Source organism: Pocillopora damicornis, chromosome 5, assembly GCF_964200805.1.
Source record: "Pocillopora damicornis chromosome 5, jaPocDami1.2, whole genome shotgun sequence".
Taxonomy (NCBI): domain Eukaryota; kingdom Metazoa; phylum Cnidaria; class Anthozoa; order Scleractinia; family Pocilloporidae; genus Pocillopora; species Pocillopora damicornis.
The window spans coordinates 27,529,586-27,553,246 of NC_142674.1; the positions used below are offsets into that span (position 1 = coordinate 27,529,586).

Consider the following 23,661-nt stretch of genomic DNA (forward strand, 5'->3'; position numbering starts at 1 on the left):
CATAATTAATCACTTACACGCTGGTGTATTTCACAAAGGCCGCACATGAGAAGAGAAAGCACAGAATGACAATTAAGTTAGGGAGATTAGATGAAAAATAAGTAAGCCAATAAATGAATTATGCATCGATTAATTTGAAGCTTCAACATCCCCCACGGGAAACCCCCAGGCGTTTAAACTTTTGAAAATTGATCCGTTCAAATTTCAGCCCCCGGGGCCAAAATTGTGTTTCAATACCCTACCCAAGTACTGGACTTAATGGTCAATTTTTTTTTAAAGGTAAAATGAGTGATCCTGACATTCTTTACATTTGCCGAGCCATATAAGCTAGACCTTGTAGACCTTTCTCCGGAGCCATTCGTACCCAAAAGTGAACTCTTTATCTTAAAACACCACATTATAAGTTAAAGCACTTTTATTCGACACTTCCGGTTCAAATTCCCACCCCAGCCAGGCGAGGCTCACGGCATTCCCCAACCCCAGGCACGAACGACAGTTCCCCTACGGGGGAATGTTAAAGCTTTAAATTAATCGGCCCATTAATCAATAACTGAAAGAAAAGCGAAGCCATTAAGTATTGAAACGTTTTTAATGCAATGTGGTGTAACTGAAAAAAAAAAGAAGGTATATTGTTTTTAAACGATTTTGATTTTCTTTCGGCGGAACAGAAGTATGGAGAAGTCTTTCTTTAAGACCTTTACCAAATAGAAGTTCCGTAAAGTTTAAGATGGTGACGTTTTGATATTTCCTTTGCAGAGAATAAGAGGGAAAAAAAAAATCCTTAACATTGAATGGACTCAAATCCACGCTAACCAGTGCATTAAAAGTTAAATATGATGTCACAAGATAAAGCTATTTTTCTAATTTTAACAATCATCTGTGAGTCCTGAAGGGAGGCTAAAGTAAAATTATTCATTAAGGTTTAGGATTCAGTGTGTGACCTTGAAACATGGGTTATTTTCCAGGCCGAAACGCAAATCTCGATTTCTGAATGAAGTACAACGCCTCCTAATCTTTTCTTTTGTCGTTAATAATTTTCAGCTCGTAGAAAGGGTATAGAATGGGAGTGGTTAGCAACTTTTTGGTCATGTGACATGTTAGGAGTAACATCTACATCGAGAAACTGAAGTAGCACTTACTTCCTGATGTTTCCGAAGTGCAGTCCATGAAAAACATAGAGAAAGGAAAGAAAAGAAAATCACCGGCCATCACATCCCCATGTGAACAAAGCATAGAAAAGTGGGAAGAGTAATGAGATATTTCCTATACAGTGCCAGAAATTTAATCAAAAATATTAAATCACGATGGTCGGTTGCTATGTAAATTCCTCCCGTTGCTATCTTAGAGGTCACGTGATGACGCGTTCACGGCTTGAGCTGATTTAAGGCGTCAAGCTAAAGGGCTTTTTTCAGTCGTTTATTTAACATTGGATAAAGCTTACCAACCTTCTTTTTTTCATATTGAATGACTTTGGCCTTTCACTTATGGCAGAAGAAAGAAAAAATCAAGTTTTTCGAATGACTTCTCCACGAAACGGCTCGTCTAAGATAGGTACGCTACCGGCTAGCAACGGGTTTACAGAAGCCAATACGTCAACACAACCGCTGTGATTTCTGTATTTCTAGAGTCCTGGTACTGAGAGAACAATTTTTTACTTAGGGGGCTCCACTGTTAAGACAAACGCAGAACAAAAACGAAGAAAATACACCCAAAATACGTGTCCTCCTCCCTGAAAAGTATAATTTTGACCGTTTAGTTACCGAGCGTGCCATAAATCGAAAGTTGAAAGTGGACTTTGGTGTAAATGGCGTCGTTTTCGCCGATTTCTTCGGAGGAATCCAGGTAAGAAAATGTCCTGTAAACTCGATTTTCTCCGTTGATCAGTTTAGGCCGCCATCTTGAATTTCCTCAGGCTCAATGTCGAGTGTTTTATTTCATCTGTAGCCCTGAAGGAGACCGTAAATGTTGCGGAAAAAGCCGAAAATGCAGCAAAGAGACAGGCCATGTGGGCAAATGTGATTCGAAACGACAAGTAAATCGTTTCTGGGAAACATCGCCCATTTTTAACATTCATAAGGAGCGCCAAACGCTGCAAGACAACTTTCGCCATCTTCAAGTCCAAGAAGATGCTTTATCCAAGAAGGAGCAAGATATCTTGGCTTTACAAAGGGAGACAGATTCTCTAGTGGAGGAATCAGGTTAGTTTCCTACTTGTAAGTGGGTTAGTTGCGGCAAGATAAACGGAATTGATTATTATTTATTCATTTATTTGCCGTTTTGGAATTGTCATTATTTTGATGATGATTCCCTATCCTTGTTTATAGAAAGAGCACTGCAAAAATCAAAAGGAGAGAAAGAGACACTAGACAAAGAAATAAGTGAAGCAGAGGAGACACTGAGAGAACTAAAGGAGGCATATGAGAAAGTGAAAAAGCTGTTGGGGCAAGAGGAATATTCCCGAAGACGAAGGAGTGCTGCTAGCACATCATATGAAATGATTAATGATTATAAGTCGAGCACTAGATATAGGAGAAGGGAAGAAACTAAAAACATTTTAGAATTTATTCATGGGGGTTTTGAAGCTTCATTGTATGGGGCATGGGATTTTTTGGCTGCCAATGCAAGTAATGAAACCATGACCAAATTAATGAGTAGTTATAAGAGGGGCCGATTTCTTCAGGGTATTTTTGAGAGAGCCATTAATGATTTTCAGAAGTCAGAAGAAGTACTGAAACAGTCTGTGGCACTTAAATATCAGAGTTATTTGTCTAGAAGAAAGTATAACCTTGTCTGTAAAACACAAAGTTCATTTTTTAATGCTGAAAAAGAAGTCTGGCTGCCACGTAACATTAAATGTCTTGGAGTTGACTTAAGGTTACCCAAGCTCAGCTTCTCAGATGACAATGTTGACAAGTTTGTGAAAAGTTTAGACATTGGTCATGTCACACAGATCCCAGGGGTATCAGGTGTTTCTCGCACAGTCACTGGCCTGGTGTTTATGATTATTGATTTGCACTTGAGAGTTCCCCATCTTTCTCGCAAACTTGTCTGGTTCAATGAAAATGAAAATCATTTTATTTTTCAGTTCTCAGATGATGGAGCTCCTGAAACAAATGAGCTGACAATGTCAATAGGAAGTATGGTGTGCTGGAACTTTGGAGATCAGGTACGAAGTAGGGACTTCCAGTACCTCCTCCACTGTGTAAGTGTAAAAGAGAAAGATCAAATAATGCATGACCTCTGGAAGCAGCACACTGAAGAGATGAAAATGTTGGAAGGTAATGTTTTGACTGTTTGTGATAAGGAGTGCACTGTTGAATTTCAGCCAGGAGCAGACATGTCCTGGCAGAGCTGGGCTGCCAATGAACTCAACCAGGCAGCTACATATCCTTCCCCATATGCAAATGTTCATAAAGGAAACATGAACACTATGGGGGGTAGCATTGGAGTGGGTAAAGATGACACCTGGAAGCCTTACACTATGGAAATGAGAACCTCTAATACTGAGAAGGTAAACAATTTTATCACCTCTCTTCCCCCAAACCTTTCAGAAAAAAGTAAAAATTCCAGAAAGTTACAGTTTATGGCTGAAAATGGCATCCGACAGTTAGGTCTACCAAGGATTGGGCATTTTGCAGACAAGTTAAGGCCAGAACCCATGCACTGTGAGATCAATGCCTGGCAGCATTATATTGATCTCCTATATTTAGAGGCAGTAAGAAGAGGAAAGTTTGATCCTTTTGTTTCTGCCCTGGCAGCACCTATAGGGAATAGAGATGGAGATGTTAAGGAGGGACAACCCCAAAAGACTCTTTTGAGGGTTTCTGATATAGACAGTGTTGGGGAGCGTGCCAGAAAGCAAGAAATGTTACAGAAATCAGAGGAGGACCTAAAACAATACCTGCAGAAGACAGGTTTTCCTCATGTAAGGCATGCAACAGGTGAGGGGGGGGTGTGGACTGGGATACTTGGCTTCAAGAGTAAAAGAACATTTTAGTGATGAAACTAACAGGTATAACAAATTACCAGTTAGGCTTATTGGCAATCAAGCTATTGCATTGGCTCGATATTACTACCGTTTAGTTGACACTTTAGAATATGAAGATGAAACAGAGGCACAAACAATCCAACGACTTGCTCTTAGCAAGATAGGTGAGTATCTAAGGAATGCTGGGGGGCTTTTTAATAGAATAGAGACCAATTCTGCTCAGGTTGCAGAACTGAAAGAAATGTGTAGTATGTATTTTAACCTGATGTCTTTGTTTTTTTCATCCAGTGTTAATGTCACAACATGGACAATTGGATATGCCATTCCCTATCATGCAAATTTGCTGTTTACAAGGTATGGGGTGGGCTATGGCATTGTCTCTTTGCAGGCTAAAGAGGCCAAACATTCTGGTGTGAAGGAAGATTTGACCTTAACTAACCGGTCAAATGTAAGTACTGCCACTGGTAAATGGTGGCAAGTAATGCGAAGTAATTATGTTCGCTCATTTTACCTCCCAGAACATCAACCAATGCCCTCTTCTTATACTTCACACTACCAATCACGTTCTCCACCACACTGTCACCAATCAAATGTTTGTAATTGTGGTAGAAATAAAGAAAACGATTTGCTCAGTTGTCAAGTTTGTTTCTCCAGTATTAACCTTGTGACTTGTGCAAGCAGCAGAGGTCTGACAGAATCAGTGTTGTGTGCACTAAAACCTGTTGTCTGTAAACAGTGCAATACTCGCTTTTCTGATAACCTGTCATTATTGTCTCATTTAAAGTTCTGCAATGCCACTGAGGTAAGAAAGGTAGCTATACAGCCAACTCTGATGACAGTACCTAGTTTAAAGGAAGCTTTACGAAGTAGAGGATTAAGCACTGCAGGTACTAAGGAAATTCTAATTAAGCGCCTTGAAGGTGCATTGGCTGGGGAGGGGTAGTTAAATTATTTTTTTAATCGACAGTTTAAATCTCTCAAAATATTTGATTTTCAAGTTATTTTTCTTGGCCAAGTTGGTGCACAATAAGGCATACTTGTTATGAGAATGATAACTAGGCTCTCAACAAATTCTGTGTACCAGTAATGTGAGTAATATACCTACTTCATAAGAAAAATATATTTAAATTGGTGCAAAGTTTTTTAAATTAGCTATGTTTGTCAGAGAGGTTAAACCTGTCCAAATGCAAAAGTACTGTTGTCACTGATATCACTTGGTATGCACTGATATATTACATTTAAAACTTTATAAACCCATTATTTTTTTTACTAACTTGCATTTTAGAGGCAGGGTTTCTGCTCTAATGAATTTATGGAATTTTGTACTTAAAGGTTTGGCCACTTAAGCCTTTACATGCTAACAACAGCATGAATATTCTCTATACTGTTCTCAATATATTTTACAAGGTGTTGACAAGGAGAATTTGCTAAATAATCAAGAGCTTCATTAGTTAATAATTATTTCCCTCATTCTTGTGACCTTGTGTTTAATTTGGGGTTAATATTGTAAGAAGAACTTAGATTCTAGACAATTTTGTACTTAAAGGTTTGGCCACTTAAGCCTTTACATGCTAACAACAGCATGAATATTCTCTATACTGTTCTCAATATATTTTACAAGGTGTTGACAAGGAGAATTTGCTAAATAATCAAGAGCTTCATTAGTTAATAATTATTTCCCTCATTCTTGTGACCTTATGTTTAATTTGGGGTTAATATTGTAAGAAGAACTTAGATTCTAGACAATTTTGTACTTAAAGGTTTGGCCACTTAAGCCTTTACATGCTAACAACAGCATGAATATTCTCTATACTGTTCTCAATATATTTTACAAGGTGTTGACAAGGAGATATGAATGTTGTGCCGCGTAGCACTGGGAACACAAATGGTGAAACAGAGAATTAACTCTGAAGTGTAAATTAAAGTGCTATTTAAACCCATGAATAACCCACAGGGCGTTAGCCCTAATAAAGGGAAACAGGGAACCACACGGGGCAAAGAAAAAATCTTTTGACCTCGGTGGGAATCGAACCCACGACCTCCGGATTAGATCTACCGTTACTCTGCCGACTGAGCTACGAGGTCGCACAGAGAAAGTCGGGGACGATTTAGGATGGTGAATCGCGGCGAAGAGAAAGTAAGGGTACATATGAATGTTGTGCCGCGTAGCACTGGGAACACAAATGGTGAAACAGAGAATTAACTCTGAAGTGTAAATTAAAGTGCTATTTAAACCCATGAATAACCCACAGGGCGTTAGCCCTAATAAAGGGAAACAGGGAACCACACGAGGCAAAGAAAAAATCTTTTGACCTCGGTGGGAATCGAACCCACGACCTCCGGATTAGATCTACCGTTACTCTGCCGACTGAGCTACGAGGTCGCACAGAGAAAGTCGGGGACGATTTAGGATGGTGAATCGCGGCGAAGAGAAAGTAAGGGTACATATGAATGTTGTGCCGCGTAGCACTGGGAACACAAATGGTGAAACAGAGAATTAACTCTGAAGTGTAAATTAAAGTGCTATTTAAACCCATGAATAACCCACAGGGCGTTAGCCCTAATAAAGGGAAACAGGGAACCACACGAGGCAAAGAAAGTCGTGGGTTCGATTCCCACCGAGGTCAAAAGATTTTTTCTTTGCCTCGTGTGGTTCCCTGTTTCCCTTTATTAGGGCTAACGCCCTGTGGGTTATTCATGGGTTTAAATAGCACTTTAATTTACACTTCAGAGTTAATTCTCTGTTTCACCATTTGTTGACAAGGAGAATTTGCTAAATAATCAAGAGCTTCATTAGTTAATAATTATTTCCCTCATTCTTGTGACCTTATGTTTAATTTGGGGTTAATATTGTAAGAAGAACTTAGATTCTAGACAATTTTGTACTTAAAGGTTTGGCCACTTAAGCCTTTACATGCTAACAACAGCATGAATATTCTCTATACTGTTCTCAATATATTTTACAAGGTGTTGACAAGGAGAATTTGCTAAATAATCAAGAGCTTCATTAGTTAATAATTATTTCCCTCATTCTTGTGACCTTATGTTTAATAGATCCTTCCACGGTTTATAGCGGCCATATTGTTTGGGGGTCAAACAAAACCTCGTTGCTAGGCAACGAGCGATAGATTCTTTTGTAATTATTAGACGTGCTTCGGTACCTTCGCTCTATATCTTAACTTTATTGAAGGAAAATTGCTTATTTTCGTCTCCAAATCTAGCGGGAACAAAGATAAGGCGTTACTGAAAGTAAGTGCCGAATTTCTTGGCGAAATACCGTTTTATCTCTGCGTTTTATGGGCAGATTGATATGTTGTTCGAAGTTGACTTCGCGGCCGCTATGATGCGAAAATCGCATTTTAAAAAGCACCTCTTTCGGTTGAGAAATTAGAATATATTTTTTAGCCATCGATATTGTGTAGCTTTAAATTTTAGGCTTTACGGTGGTAGCATTACAACGTACTTAAAATTTTGGTTTTGGTTTTTGTACTTTAGGTGTTTTCAAGCTCAATAGTTGTTTTTATTTCGAACCATGGCTACGCGTGTTCCGAAAGAGCCCTCTAGTGTAAATCCAGAAGATCTTTACGAAAATTTCCTCCAGAAAAGCTTGGGTGAACTAAAAGATTACCTAAGTTTAAGGGGGTTAAGTGTAACTGGTAAAAAAAGAGAGCTTGTCGCCAGAGCCTTTTCTGCTTGTGAACGTAATGTTCGGGTTGTGGTATCCGACGAGGAGTTGAGGTCGAGACTCACAGTCGAGTACCAACAACGAATTAAGAGTCTTCCTAGAGACCCCAGGCATATTGCAGAGGATGAATGGAGAAACGATATGACAACATGGCCAGCTTTAGACCTTGGGAAAGTGTTCTCTTTTATTTTGTCAAAGAAAGAATTTGACTCGGATTATGTAGGGAAGTACAAGCTTTGTAAAGCTTATTCCTACTTTGTCAGTGGATTCGACACTCTCTCTTGACTTTCTTATTGAGAAATCTTTTCTTCCCTTCTGAACCTGTCGAGACCATGCTTCAATCAACGATTGCTTGGGCTTGTGGAACGATAACTTCTCTACATACGAGTGGATGACCCATTTTTTCGGATATCTTCTGTCGTTACAGCCGCCGACACAACACTTATCTCCAAAACCCATTTAGCCAAGGGTTTCTCTTTGCCGAGTTAATTGTTTTTCAATAGTATGTTAGCCTGTCTGGACGAAAAAGTTTTAAGGGCACGTAAACATATTTATTTCAATTTTTCCTCTGCCCAATTAAGTTGCAAAAAGTCTTTAGAAAAAGCAGTACTGTGACCTTCTAGCATTATGTCAGCCGCGAGGTCACGTTCTAAGAAAACGATCCCAGTGTTCCCATAAAACGCAGAGAATAAAAGGTTTTTCGCCTAGAGAAAAAAGGTCACTCACCTTTATCAATGTCTTATCTTTTTTAGCGATGGATATTGATTCTTGTTCCTGAACAAAGCGAAAATTTAACGAGGGTAGCGATGCGCGTCTTATTATCATAAGAGATTCTAGGACTCGTTGCCTAGCAACGAGGTTTTGTTTGACCCCCAACCAATATGGCCGCTAAAACCGTGGAAGGATCTATTTGGGGTTAATATTGTAAGAACTTAGATTCTAGACATTGTAAGGGGTCAAAGGGTCAATAACTAGTGACCCAGCATTTTGCTTATGTGGACACAATACATTTGTTTTATTAATGGATTTGTCTCAAATAAAAGGTAAACGAATTTGCAGCTTGATAGTTTTAAGAGTAAGATGAAGTATACACAGATAAATGAAATTTGTATCTAAAAGGAGTAATTCTGTATACTGATAGATAATTTCATAAATGAGTCAGACATCATTGTTAGTCAAATAATAAAAAAGCTTTCAGCTATTATGTTTAGGTAAAACCATAATTCTATTTATTCACTCCAATGTATTACAGTCTACAAGATACGAAGATTAAATTTTAAAATATCTGCTTGTATTAAAAACATGTTTCCTTTAGAACTTTGTTTCAGATTACATTCAAGGTTGTCATTCTTTTGATGTATGAAGTTTCGTGACAAGGTCTAACAAAACATTAGCAAGTCCTACTGTTAATTAACTGTCAAGCTAGATAGTGTTCAAATTCAATAGCTTTTGCAAATTGGAGTCCTTTGCAAATCCTTCTCGATCATAGCGCTGCACGCAAAATGTGGTTACTACCCTTTGTTGTTTTGTTGAATAAACCATTTGCAGCGGCGTAGTTGGTGTTACAACAACAATTGACTTGCCGCTGTAACTTTGAAGCACGCGACCATCCTCGGGGATTTTCTCGAAGTGCCGCTTCTTGAGAAAATTCTCTCCTTTAAATCTCGCGGGAGACCAAATTTTTTCTGCAGTGTCGAGCCTTTGGAAAGTTAGCGTTATTCTCTCACCATTCTTGGTTGTGTCCGCGCTTCCCCCGTAGCCTTGTACTAAAACCCAGATATGTTTAAAGATTTGAAATGGCATAAAGAGAGTGATGGGCGCCATAAGACCGGTCATTCTAGAGCGAGCGAGCTTCGCATTAATAGAGAGCCCGATCTCCTTTAGGAAGCCATCCACCAAGGGACCTACAAGCTCCAACTTGTTGCCTGTGAGCTCTTCCAACACGGGATCAAGGTCTCTCATCCCGTAATTAGGTTTATTTTCTGCGAAACGAACCCTCCTCAACCATTCTTTCTCCGCAGAGAACTTCATCTCTACGGAGTTGGTATTCCAAAACCGGTCTCCTCTCTCTGTTTCATCCTCCATGCCGAAGTGCCTTAAACAGAGTTTGTTTGATGTGCTCGCGCTGTTATTATTTGCCGCCATTTTTGAATAGGCCTTTACTTTTCGTGCCAACTGCCGCTGATGATTTCTGCGCCAGCGCGCATCAGAGTTGCGGGAGGAAAACCCATGGCAACCGACCATCGTGAATGCTTTTCTTTTGGACATGCAGTTTTTATTATCATAGTGAATGATGCAGCTCAGTTAATCCTCCCCTGTGCTTTTTAAAAATTCCCTAAAGATCAATATCAACGCCCTGACAGCAAAGGTGCGTACTGTTTTATACTTCCTTCTCCTCATGAAAAGGAAGAGCTCTTGTAAGTCGTATTGCAAAAACTTGGTGACCTGTGAACATACTGTTATCCTACTCGCCAGGGCAAATAAACAAAGCCATTTTATACAAAAATAGGGGGCCTCGTCATCATGATGGAAACGTGAAAGACGTCAAACTATTCTCATTTCAAAACTTAATAGGAAAAAATAAAAACACATTGAATTATTTTTAGCAAATGTTTTGTATGCTAGTGACTGTCAACAGTAAGTTTCGATTAAAAAAAAACTTTCTAAAAAATTTCTCGCCCGCAAGCATGAATGCTTCAACTAGGTAGCTGCTACACTTCTCTTTGACAAAAGTGTGATTACCATTGCTCTGAAATAATTCCAGAAAAGTATAAATGACATAGAATAAGTAAGTGATTAAATAAGCGAACACATTTTTTTTGCACTTAAAAGTTAAGAAATTAATAAAGTATCCAAAAGATTACTTACTTTGAGCTAATATTTCCATGAAAATGTTTCGTACATTGAGAGAAAGGAAAACAATCTCAAATTATGTAGTAACCAAGATTTGTTTATTGCATTTGCAGTTGAAAGAAAAAAACTAGCAACAACAAACAACTAAATAAACAATAAAAATGAAATGGAAACTGAAGAAAAACATACTAAATTGTCGATAGTAACAACAATAAGAACAAGCTTAATTTTGCCTACTCGGTCCATATTATAGTTAAAGTTATTAATTATTCGATTCATTGAAAAAGAGAGAAGGCCGAGAGACAGCTCCCAATATTTGTTTGTATCTCGACCTGATTACTACAGCACAACTTGAATAGTTAGCCATCAGCCCATAGGAAAGGCGACTGCAATATTTGGACAACGGTGACAGTTATAACAAACTTACGACACTGCTGTTCATCTGAACCATCATCACAGTCATCTCCCAAATAGCAACGTCTCCATTTACTAAGACACTTTCCATTAGCACAAGTGAACTCGTAGTCTGCACACTTTCCTGTATGATAATATAAACAACTTAAATTCAAAGATAAAATATTGAGCCTGTGTATTTAAGAAAAGCAAAAGAACAAACAAAACCTAACATAATCAATTTAGACATACTTTTTAGCTCTGAAGTCAAAAACTATAGGACAGTAATTTTCATCTCCGAGGTTATGCCTTTGCCTCAAAATTATCCCCTGCTAAATATGTTTGAACCGATAAGCAGACCAATAAGCAACTCGCAAGCTCTTGCTAACACAGATTCCCTTTCTAAATTTTAATCCCTGTCGTCTACAACAGGAGAAAGTTGCTGCTGACCCTTGGTCTCTCTGTGTCATTTTTTTCTTCTTTTGACTTTTAGACTAATTTTGAAAAAAGAAAGAGACGAGGACTCGACTTTATCCTTTTTTTGATAACATGAATATCCGTGAATTTCAGCTGTCTTGACAGAAAGGCTTTGTAAATATATATGGAAATCGATGAACATGTTTGATAAGTTTCTTTCCTCCGTATCTCATACAGCCTCGCTATCAAGCAGGGGGTGACCAGCTATTTTTGGTTTTTGCTACGTTTTTGTCGTTTCAATCCGCCTCTTGAAATAATTTTTAATACTTCAAAGATCCTCAATCTAAGATTTTCTATTGATAATTACGTGTAAATCAAATAAATACAAGCGACGTGTACAAAATATACCATTCCTTCAATGCGGTTATCCGAGTAATATTACAAGGAAACGCCACAAAGATAGATTTAGATTTATGATACTTACGGCCAGCTGATTGGCGCAGGTAAAACATGAAAGAAAAGGAAAAGTTACTCAATTGGTCTATTAGTATCATTACAATACCGTTGAGCTCTATGAAATTTTGGTTATAGCGCACTGGCGACAAAAGTTTACGTGTAAAAGAAAAATTTATTGACAAGTTCGACATTAGCCATTTAACATCCCCAGTGTTGCGACCGTTCGCGTTTTCGCCTTTTCGCGGTCAATTAATACAGTCAATTAAGGCAATGCTGATGGGTGCATGACTATATTTCTGGAAAAGCTTTTTTCAAACTAATATGCTAACGCTTGAGGAACTCAATATACTCGAGAAATCTCGAAGTGTTCATTCACTGCATGCATAATAATGGTTGCTTTAAAAATGTATCATATAGAGCATTTTAACGTTGCAAAGTACAAATCATCATTTCTGGTCTCCCAATTAATGCATTTGATTTTCCCCAACGGTAAGATACAAAAGGAGTTCATCTCGTATATGAAATCGCCGCTATCTCATTCAACTAGTTGCCGTTTATTTCATTCGATTTTAAAGTGACTTTGGTCATCACAAGAACCGTCTTCATGCCATTAAATTAAAGTTCTTAATCTAAAGATGGCCCAATGTGACGGCATTCAACCATTAGCCAGTTTAGTTTTGTAAAACTACCTCTGCATATGATTTACGTCACAGTTCTATTTCGCTGTTTTGGAGGTGTTCTTGCAAATGAGGGGTTCTTGGAAAATATAGCTTTTTTTCCATATTTTTGAAAAGAGAGTTAGCCTTCCAATTTATATTAATTTTTGAGAATAGCATTTTTGCGCTAAGCCCATGTAAAGAAAAAGAAGATGTACAGAAGTAGAAGTTACTTATCAACCACAGTACTTACTGCATTGTTCGTCTGATCTATCGCTACATTCAGTGTACCCATCGCAGCGTTGAGACGGGTGGATACACTCTTGTTGATTTTGACAAGCAATCAGATCGCCTTGACAAGTACCTAGCAGATGATTAAAAGACCGTATATGGCTTTATGGCTAATTCTGTATTTAATAATCTTTTCGTTGACTCATAGCTTCTGAAAGTTTACTTAAAAACAAAAAGACAAAAAAAAACCATACGCAATTCAGAAGTTCACTGATTCGCTAGCATGTGATGAGATTTACTTTAACCATCATTGTTATTGTTACCATCATTAAAAATAAACATTTATTGTCCGATGAAATTTTCATGGAAACGTTTCAAGATGGTGATTTTTTGATGAAATGTTGCAAATACCAGTAAGACACGCCTCAATCACGGCGAGCTTCTTGGCTGAGATTTAAATCTTTTCTCATTACTTTTTAAAATTTTACGCCAGCATGAGATGCTGAATGGTTTAGACCGGTTGTTACAAGTACTTAGTGTATCAGTTCTGTCAAAATTTAGAGTAACGGGTTAAGTTTTCGATCGTCTCCTTCAGATACAGAAAAGCCTGTTCAGAATAGGGTTGGAATTTGTAATGTGTCTATCATGCTAAACTTCTTTTGGTTATGAGGTTTCATGGGAATCACTCGGTTGACTAGAAGTTAAACACTGCAAAATGGCAGTAGCAACATACTCGCAGATGTGCAGGGGACGGCTACCAGCATGAGCAGTAGAACAACCTGGGGATTCATGACAATCTTTATGGAAACAAAAAAAGGTAAAAAATAATCAAAATCGAATGCAATGAGTCAAATTGTTCCTCTTTTGGAAGGAAAGTAAGCAATCCGCTGATTGTCGTGCTGCCTAGTTAAGTTCTCCCACTGATAAAGGAACGATAGGCAGTCTGAGACTGCATGTGGCTACTGATATAGCTACTGATACAGCACTGTGATCAATTGACTTTCAACCAATAATTCAAAGGTAACAAATAATCATATAAATAATAACAATGATAGCAATAGTAATAATAATTCATAGAGAGCTGGTTCGAAAACCTAACGGTTCCTCCAGCCTCTAGGCTCCAAAATGATACAGCTATGCTTATTTTTCCTGTTCATTATAATAATTTTTCTTATTTCATTGTAATTCCATTTTTGTGAGAAATAAAGACTTATTGTTGTTGTTGTTGTAGTTATTATATTTGTATCTTATATTTGTATCTTATATCTTATATTATTGTATCGCTTCCTTTTACTGTATGAAAAAATGTAATTTAAGGTAAAGGGCATCTAATTAGCTTGCTATATTATGCCCTTCTCCATCCTCTTATCTCATTTGTAATTATTCATTAGACTCTAATCTGTTGAAATGGAGGAAAAAATAAATACCAAAAAAAAAAAAAAAACCAAAGTAGTAATTATAATAATGATAGTAATGATAATGATGCTACTATGGTCACAAGCTATTGAGAAACGATCGAAATTACGTTTGAAAACTTGTTGTGCAATTTGATATTTCACCATTAGAACTTGAAATGGAGATTTTATGTTGACATTAGCAGTAATGAAATGTTCTGATATACACAGTGCAGCTCAGAGATAAGGGGACATTGTATAGAAGTACCATGCGCACGTATCAAGCGACATACGTCGACATACTCGCATAAATACGTGCATGTCCTTCTCGTATGGGCCTTTGTTATTCATTGCTCTACCTGTGCTTTGAGTGGCACTGAGTTGTAGAAAAAAGAGATGGTACTGTGAAAGCGCCGGCTGCTAGCATGAAATGGGCAAAGTAATTATGAAAACGTCCATGAGAGTTATCGTGTTAGATATGTCTGTCTTATGATAAAAATATGACTGTTATTTTTCTTTTTTTTTCGGTATTTTATTTTGTTGTATTGTAATTTCTGGTCACTTACACCTGTATAATAATATTGTGGCATTTCTAATAAACTTGTAAGGGAGCAAAAAAAAACAAACACTTTACCTTTCTTGCACTTGGCAGTGATCTGACTCAAAACGCTTGTACAATCTGAAAAAGTAAAACATAATCAATTAAGAAATTGGAGTTCGTATCAAACTGAGAAAACTAAAGAATAGCAATTTCATTATTCATAAATACATTTTGATTAACTATGTTACTTGTTCGTCACAGCATTCCTGAAGCCACTTGAAGTGACTTCTGAATAGGCAAGCTTAACGACAATTTTATCACCAATCTGCTCCTTACAGATACTCATTCCAACAAGGTAAAAGAAACTGAATTCGATAAAAACCGAGACTTCTTGATATGAAATTTTATAGAGCACTGTTCAGCATCAAAAGTTCAATGCGTTTGAAATGAGCAATTACCTTCGATGCAAGGTGTTTTACAGGGAAACCCTCCGAAAAAAAAAACAAGATAGTTACTCGCGGGAAAAAGAACATTCTCTTGAGAAGGAGAAAAAATTAAGTGTTGCCTTTGAAGAAAAGAAAATGATAATAGCCTTTAAGTTATTATTAGTTAGCCGTTTTCTTTAGAACGAGCGGCCAAGAACAAATAACATTAAAATTAACCAAAATGTAATAGCTAATTTAACCGATAGGTGCTGTGAAGAAAAATGTCCAACAAATCTTTTTTTTATACATTCTAGCGCGCGGTGCGTTTCCCGTCCGTTGATAACAATAAGTAAATAATAAAATTTTTTCCCCCTCCAATGTTGTCTTGTTTTCTTCCTATTTAATGTACTATTTTAAGATAAAATATTTCAGCAGTTTTTCCTTTTCTTGTCAAGAGGAAAATTGGTAAATGTGCGAATATAATTCAGCTATAACGACCACTTAGATCTAGAACTATATAAGCAAAGCTTATTTAGCAAACACTTTATCAGAGATAAAGCATACAGAAGCAAAGTACTCGAAAAAAAATTGACCCAAAATGCTAAATATACCGAGATAATGATATTAACACAACAACACTCTTATGTCCGTCGAAGTCGCCCCGATCAGAATTAGAATCAGTACTTGTATGGTACTTAAAACCATCAGCGAGCTTTAAAATAATTATTTAACAACCGAGTCGAAATAATAGAGATGATGATCATCGGCGATGATCAATTATACACGGCACATCATCAGCAGGTAACAACTGAATTATATAATATTTAGAATAACCATGTTTTCAATGTTCCACACGGTACAAAAATAGCCTAGAAAAAATTACCTTTCTCTAAGATGTTTCTCTGAGAATGAATAGATTCCTGCCGAACAAAGTCGAAAGTCGCCGAATATAAATATTCCTTCCGTGATGACGGTGCCGTTAACTTTGCATAAAGATGTATTTCAGAATCCAATAATCATTCTCTTTAAATTTTGATGACCTCACCTCGAATCGAGCAAGTCAGAGGGCAAGAAAATTATAAGCTTGCAACCATCTGGAGAATGCAATCAACTTCTGAATAAACAGGTTTATATAACTAGAATTTTATTATCACTTGGTTCCGTCATGATAATCAATCCAACACGTTAGAAAATTCAGATCGAGAGCAACTGAGGCATCTTATGGTTATTATGAAATTTTTTATAACACTGTTAAGAATAAAACGTTCAAGGCGTTTTAAATGAGCAAACACCTTTGACGCGAATAATTCTGAGGAGAAACCCTCCGTAAAAGATAGATAGTCATGAGATAGGTAAACACTGCTCTGTTGGGATAGAAAAGGCGAGAACAATAATAACAATTGAAATAATGACGATGATGATACATGTAAATAACAAAAATACTAATAACCATACTGATAAAATAGACAACGATAATCTATAGAGGGGTAAATTCTCATGTAGCTTTAATGTTTTCGAATACCGTTGCTGATCGGCAAATTAGCATAATATTCCCTTTGTTGATAAAAGATAAGAATCCTGACATCATCATTGTTTTGAATCAGCCAATCAAGTGAGAGATCCTTGAAGCTTGAAGCCATCTGGTGACAAGTAAAGTTTAGTGACGGCATTAGACTGTTTCAACCGTCAGCTGTCAAGCAATTTTCCCATTTCCAACAGTTTCTAATTTCCTTTCGCTTTGTCTTTCTTCGTTTGTTTTTTGTTTTTGTTTTTCGTTTTAGTTTGGTCTCCTCTTGTTTTCCAAGTGTGTATTGATTCGTCTTGCTTTTTTCTATAAAATTTTTGTTTCAGTTTTTGACAGTTATCAGTAATTGGCAAATGTTTATTTGCGATCAGGCGGCCGACAAAAAATTTAAATTTTAACGCCCACAATGCAAATGAACCAAAATACATAAGTAGTTCACTCCACCGACAGGTGCCGAGAAGAAAAATGTCCAACATATATAGTCTCCTATAAATATGAATATTAGAGCACTGTTTGTTTCCACACCTTGGAGATAAAAAGGAGCACCACGGGATTGAAAAATGTTCCTTATTTTATTTTCACTTTCTTTTCTTGATGTACTGTGCTTTAGGACAAAAATGCTTCCTTTGTTTCTATTTTTTTTTCAAGAAGAGAATCGCGTAAGCGTGCGGATGTATTATGTTGGCTGGCTTACTCTCAGGAAGGCAAACAGGGGTGGGCTGGGGGGAGGTTAAACCTTTAACTTTCAAGATCTGATTGTTAATTCTCCCCTCTTTGTGCTGCACATTTGCTTTTTGATTGGATACAAGAATTTGATGTTAGATCAAGATAACAACCTCTACCTGATGAGTTTGAATATTCTCATTACCTGTCTGCTGAATAATGTATGGATATCATAGGAAGAAGATCCATAGTGATCACCACTAGGAGTGAAAGGCTAACCAATCCCACTTCCCCTGAGAACAATTTTTAAAAGGAATAATAATAATAATGAAAAGAGGAGAAAAACAACATCTCTTTGCAATAAACTTAATCTAAAAGCCCACCGAGTGACGCATAGCGACCACTTAGATCTAGAACTGTACAGGTAAAGCTTATTTAACAAGCACTTTATCAGAGATAAAACATACAGAAGCAAAGTACTCTAAAAACATGTTGGCCCAAAAATGCTTAATATACCAAGATAATGGTAATAACAAGCTTTAAAATAATTGTCTAACAACGAAATCGAAATAGTGGAGATAATGATCATCGGCGATGATTAATTATGGACGGCACATCATCAGCAGGTAACAACTGAATTATATATAGAATAACCATGTTTTCAATGTTCCAAACGGTACAAAAATAGCCAAAAAAATATCTTTCTCTAAGGAGTCTCTCTGAGAATAAATAGTATTACCGTATAATCTTACCGACAGAAAAATATTGCAGTCCTACTCAACTACTTTATTAAACAACGACTAATAAACTTAATAAGGGCGACTCCTGACTGAGGCAGTTCAATAATTATCCTCGATAAACTTACTTAAGCCCACTACAGTCTATACCTTAGTTCACTACTGAGCCAAACTCATGTTTTCCTCCAACGTTTCTTGAAATTAGCAATCTCCCACCATAGCTCTCTCTCAAGGTGTAGCTTCTTTCACAGTCGGTCACTCCCGACAATAACAACAACTACCACTACATAAATGAGTCCTTATATACATTCACAAAGTGTTCTGGAACATTCCAGAGGCTTAAAAAAGAACTATTTTAGTAGTGTTACGTAATAAATGCGTCATCAACTGCTCCGCTTGATGTCAGCATGAATAAGCAGTCTGAAGATTTCTAGAAGCTTATATTTTCAACAACAATTACCCATAACAATAGATTTTTGCCGAACAAGGTCGAAAGTTGCTACCTATAAATATTCCTTTCGCGATGACAAAACCGAAAAAAGGAAGATGGTGCCGTTAACTTTGCATAAAGATGTATTTCTGAATCCAAGAATCATTCTCTCTCTTAAAATTCGGAGCTTGCAACCATCTGGAGAATTCAATTAACTTCTGAATAAACGGGTTCCTATAATTAGAAATTTATTATCACTTGGTTCCATATTAATACTCAATCCAACACGTTCGAAAATTCAGATCGAGAGTAATTGAGGCATCTTATGTTTATCATGAATTTTTTTTTATAAGACTGTTGAGCATGAAACGTTCAAGGCGTTTCAAATGAGCAAACACCTTTGACGCTGAATAATTCTGAGGAGAAACCCTCCGTAAAAACATAAATATTTATCAGATAGGTAAACACTGTTCTGTTGGGATAGAAATGGCGAGAATGACAATAACAATTGCAATAATGAAGTTGATGATACATGTAAATAATAAAAATACTTATAACCATACTGATAAAATGAATAATGTTAATCTGTAGATGGGTAAATTCTCGTGTAGCTTTAATGTTTTGGAATACCGTTGCTGATCGGCAAATTAGCATCATATTTTCCTGTTGATCAAAGATTAGAATCATGACATCATCATTGTTTTGAATCAGCCAATCAAGTGAGAGATCCTTGAAGCTTGAAGCCATCTGGTTACAGATAACAAAGTTTAATGACGTCATCAGACTGTTTCAACCGTCAGCTGTCAAGACATTTTCCCATTTCCAACAGTTTCTAATTTCCTTTTGCTTTTTCGTTCTTCGTTTTCGTTTCTTGTTTTAGTTTAGTCTCCTTTTGCTTTTGCAAGTGCATATTGATTCGTCTTGCTTTTTTCTACAACATTTTTTTATATTTTTTGACAATTATCAGTAATTGGCAAGCGTTTATTTGCGATCAAGCGGCCGACAAAAAATTTAAATTTTAACGCCCAAGATGCAAATGAACCAAAATAGATAAAAAAGTTCACTCCACCGACAGGCGCCAAGAAGAAAAATGTCCAACATATATAGTCTCCTATAAATATGTATACTAAGGCACTGTTTGTTTCCACACCTTGGAGATAAAAAGGGACACCGCAGGATTGAAAAATGTTTCTTATTTTATCTTCACTTTTTTTCCTTGTTTCTATTTTCTTATGATGTACTGTGTTTTAAGACAAAAATGCTTCCTTCGTTTCTATTTTTTTTTCAAGAAGAGAATCGCGTGAGCGTGCGGATGTAATATGTTGGCTGGCTTACTCTCAGGAAGGATAATAGGCAAACAGGGGTGGGCTGGGGGGAGGTTAAACCCTTAACTTTCAAGATCTGATTGTTAATTCTCCCCTCTTTGTGCTACACATTTGCTTTTTAATTGGATACAAGAATTTGATGTTAGATCAAGATAACAACCTCTACCTGATAAGTTTGAATATTCTCATTACCTGTCTGCTGAATAATGTATGGATATCATAGGAAGAAGATTCATAGTGATCACCACTGGGAGTGAAAGGCTAACCAATCCCACTTCCCCTGAGAACAATTATTAAAAGGAATAATAATTATGAAAAGATAAGAAAAACAATATCTCTTGACGATAAGTTTAATCTAAACGCCCACCGAGTGACGCATGTCGATGGTTTACGGAACATCTTGCAAAGATAGAAAAACACTCAATTGAAGAAACACTGGATTAGTAGAAAGGCTCGAACATATGGAATAATGTAATAGATAACTTTAGGGAAAAATAACGGAAGTCAAATGACATCGATCTCCCTTTTGCCCTTCGCACCACTCTCTTCCCCCCCCCCCCCCCCCCAGAAAAAAAAAACCAAAAACCCCAAAAGACTAAGAAAACAAAATGAACTTACGCCTTGTTCACAAGGTTGGTAGATAGGGGTGACGGAGACAGAGTGCATTGTTTGGGAGCCTTTCCTTCTTCGAAAGACCGTGGGAGAAGGGGGGAGGACTCAAGACGGAGGGCACAGTTTTTCCCAATACGGACCGACCCTAGGCTGGTAAATAACATTTTATTTCTTTTCCCTTAAACTTAACCAAATTCTTTCCAAAGAACCCGAAATATTTAGGGCTGTAATTATAACAAGATTTTCCATAAACCTAAAAATATTTGAGCGAGTAAATGGTGGTTAAAATAGAGGTAATGCAAATTAAAGAAAGAAACTTCACCGAAGTCTGTTTTTCATTTTTCGTCCTCCCTCTTCTCCCAGGGTCTTTCGAAGAAGGAAAGGCTCCCAAACAATGCACTCTGTCCTCGGGTCTCTCACATGATTGGCTGATTCAAAAGAATAATGATGTCATGATGCTAATCTTTGATCAACAGGAAGAATATGATGCTAATTTGCCGATCAGCAACGGTATTCGGAAACATTAAAGCTACACGAGAATTTACCCATCTATAGATTATCATGAATCATTTTATTAGTATGGTTATAAGTATTTTTATTATTTACATGTATCATCATCGTCATTATTGCAATTGTTATTGTCATTCTCGCCATTTCTATCCCAACAGAACAGTGTTTACCCATCTGATAACTATCTATGTTTTTACGGAGGGTTTCTCCTCGGAATTATTCAGCGTCAAAGGTGTTTGCTCATTTGAAACGCCTTGAACGTTTCATGCCTACCAGTCTTATAAAAAATTTCATAATAAACATAAGATGCCTCAATTACTCTCGATCTGAATTTTCGAAAGAACAAACTGATAATAAATTTCTAATTATAGGAACCCGTTTATTCAGAAGTCAATTGAATTCTCCAGATGGTTGCAAGCTCCTAATTTTCTTGCCCTCTTACTGGCTCGATTCGAGGTGAGGTCGTCAACATTCAAAGAGAATGACTTTTTGATTCAGAAATGCATCTTTATGCAAAGTTAACGGCACCTTCTTCCTTTTTTCGGTTTTTGTCATCGCGAAAGGAATACTTATATTTAGCGACTTTCGACTTCGTTCGGCAAGAATCTATTGTTATGAGTAATTGTTGTTGTAAATATAAGCTTCTAGAAATCCCCAGACTGCTTATTCATGTTGACATCAAGTGACGCAGTTGATGACACAGTTATTAAGTAATACTACTAAAATAGTTCTTTTGTAAGCTTCTGGTATGTTCCAGACTACTTAATGAATGTATGTGAGGACTCATTTCTGTAGTAAAATGTAAAATGTTATTCACCAGCCTGGGGTCGGTCCGTATTGGGAAAAACTGTGCCCTCTGTCTTGAGCACTCAAGACAGAGGGCACAGTTTTTCCCAATACGGACCTCCCGACGGGCGAATAAATTATATACATATATATGTAGATTTTTTTCGTTCAGGGCTCCCTATGCATGCATATGTATGTGTGATTTATTTACAACAATTTTTCGAGTGAATTCATAATGCATTCATATAAGCGCTTACAAAGAGTTCCAATTTCATAAACAAGCAGTTAGCGAGAAATAAGAGAGATGGTAAGTTTTGAGCTCGGTTAAGAAATGAAGATGATTTTCGTCTTGGGACAAAGAAAACTTCTGAGTCCCCATGAGGAATCGAGCTTCAGACCTTCGGATTCTGCTCTCCGATGTTATACTACTGAGCCACAGAGACTCCATGGTGAGTGAAGTCTCTTACGAAGTTCATATGACACGCGTCCTACCGTACTGTGAGGATTAACAATGTCAATAGCGTAATGTTTGTGGATAGAACTTCGTAATAGACCTCGCTCATCGAGTTGTGCGCAAGGAAACACCGGCAGATGACAATGAAGTTCACATACCCGAGTGTCGAGCTTCAGTGTAGCGTACCGCGGGCACACAACTAGGCATTGCACGAGGGCTTCACGTGGGCTGATAGCTGTGAAGCTGCGTAAGCAAATAATTTGCAACCCGCGTTTTGAGCGCCAAATCAATCTGGTGAGGTTGAAGTTGAACAGTAATTCTCAGTATTTTACATTTTCTGATCAACTCGCAAAGCAACAATACCGGCAGAGCTAAAGCTTTGCCAACGAGAGGAAATTGTTATGATTCAAGTTTGTGGAGAGAGGGATTTGCGTGAAAACAGGATGAAAAGAAAGAGACTGAGACCAAAAAAAAAACAAGAAGTAATTACGTAAAGCAAGTCGAGAAAAACGCCCAAAAAAGTTAGAGAGGACACCAAAATATGCTTAATACGGTGAAAGGAACGCGAAAGAGAACAAGAAAAGACATAAGTAAAAAGACGAATATCAAGCGAAGAGCAACGCGAGAAGGAAGTACATCCAGGTGTCCAATACCTTCAACTTTCCCTCGAAATGACTGAACATCCGAGCCATTTCTTCTTTGGTGCTGGCTATTTCCTCTGAGCATCTTTTGCGTGTGTGAACCGAATCAATGAGTTGCCTCTTTGAACAATAGGGAACAGCAGACTGCGGCTGGATATCATCGTTTAGTACATTCCACAGTGGACTGTCGATGCTTAACGCGTCTTCAGCCGCAATTATGGAGGGGTATTTACAACCCACCATGTCAACGTTTTGTCCTGTGTACTCCTTGAACAGCCGTTTAATGGCTTTCGTTGCCTTCGTGATTTGCGCACAAAACCGTTTTGCAATGGCTTGTCCATCTAAAGAATGATTAACACGACATGAGTCAAAATGATACCGTAGAAAGCCTACACTATAATCATTTCATTACGATATGTTGGTTAGCTCTAATCGGGCGTCTTATCGACGACTGTTAGCACTCAAACATATCAATAAATTACCTGCATATTTCTTCATTAGTTGTAAGAGAAACGACCGTTCTTAGCACTTGACATGCATGGATAATTGCAAGTCTTCTCGACGCTTCTCTTGCAAATCGCAGAGGTAGGCAATATACATTCTGCTGTCAGGAGACCATCGGGGTTGGCCGGCCGCCCTCAAGGTTCTTTAGCTGTTGATCCAACCTATTACCAGCAGAAAGGAAAACAGTGGAGAAACCAAAAAATTGATTGGAATTGGTTTTGCATTGCTTTGCAGTGCGATTGGCAAACAAAACTTGCCCCGAGAACCAAGTAAAATACCAATAACGACTTCCACGTTTAACGGTATGGAATTGTCCATAATTCTGATTGCTCGATTGTCTGATTGTCTGTTTACTTGTGGGATTAGCAATTTCTTGATTTTGGGGCTGGTAATGAGTACTTTGCTTTGTTTTGGCGGACCTCATTTGAAAACCGT

At 37.4% G+C, this 23,661-nt stretch overlaps 3 protein-coding genes across 9 annotated transcripts in view; 1 reads left to right on the top strand and 2 right to left on the bottom strand.

Moving 5' to 3' along the window:
• Positions 1 to 1,536: 1,536 nt before the first annotated feature.
• LOC149046293 (uncharacterized) lies at positions 1,537 to 4,622 on the top strand. 2 transcript variants are annotated; one of them, XM_089207017.1, is made up of 5 exons: positions 1,538 to 1,842; positions 1,945 to 2,198; positions 2,325 to 3,278; positions 3,759 to 3,941; positions 4,277 to 4,622. In XM_089207017.1, exons 1-5 carry the CDS (start codon positions 1,805 to 1,807, stop codon positions 4,402 to 4,404), a joined length of 1,557 nt encoding a protein of 518 aa, XP_089063143.1. In that variant the 5' UTR covers positions 1,538 to 1,804; the 3' UTR covers positions 4,405 to 4,622. The 2 variants fall into 2 exon arrangements, with proteins under 2 accessions (XP_089063144.1, XP_089063143.1); XM_089207018.1 differs by lacking the exon at positions 4,277 to 4,622 and having other exon boundaries at positions 1,537 to 1,842; positions 2,325 to 3,511; positions 3,759 to 3,904.
• A 4,072-nt stretch (positions 4,623 to 8,694) lies between these two features.
• Positions 8,695 to 9,927, bottom strand: LOC149046294 (uncharacterized). Its single transcript, XM_089207026.1, has one exon. It carries the CDS (start codon positions 9,915 to 9,917, stop codon positions 9,096 to 9,098), a length of 822 nt encoding a protein of 273 aa, XP_089063152.1. The 5' UTR covers positions 9,918 to 9,927; the 3' UTR covers positions 8,695 to 9,095.
• A 344-nt stretch (positions 9,928 to 10,271) lies between these two features.
• Positions 10,272 to 23,661, bottom strand: part of LOC149046295 (vitellogenin receptor-like) — a 211,140-nt gene continuing 197,750 nt past the window's right edge. Inside the window, exons 1-3 of one of the 6 annotated variants that reach the window (XR_016186783.1) lie at positions 18,115 to 18,239; positions 14,708 to 14,752; positions 10,272 to 11,064 (exon numbers count right to left, since the gene is read on the bottom strand). Coding sequence is in view for 2 of the 6 variants with exons in the window: in XM_089207029.1 (XP_089063155.1) it covers positions 10,886 to 11,064; positions 14,708 to 14,752; positions 22,735 to 22,807 (297 nt within the window). In the remaining 4 variants the exon portion in view is untranslated. Of the gene's footprint in view, positions 11,065 to 12,817; positions 13,477 to 14,707; positions 14,753 to 15,922; positions 17,807 to 18,114; positions 18,240 to 22,734; positions 22,861 to 23,661 lie in introns of those variants that run through there. The other 5 variants (XM_089207029.1, XR_016186779.1, XR_016186781.1 and 2 more) reach the window with 5 other exon arrangements.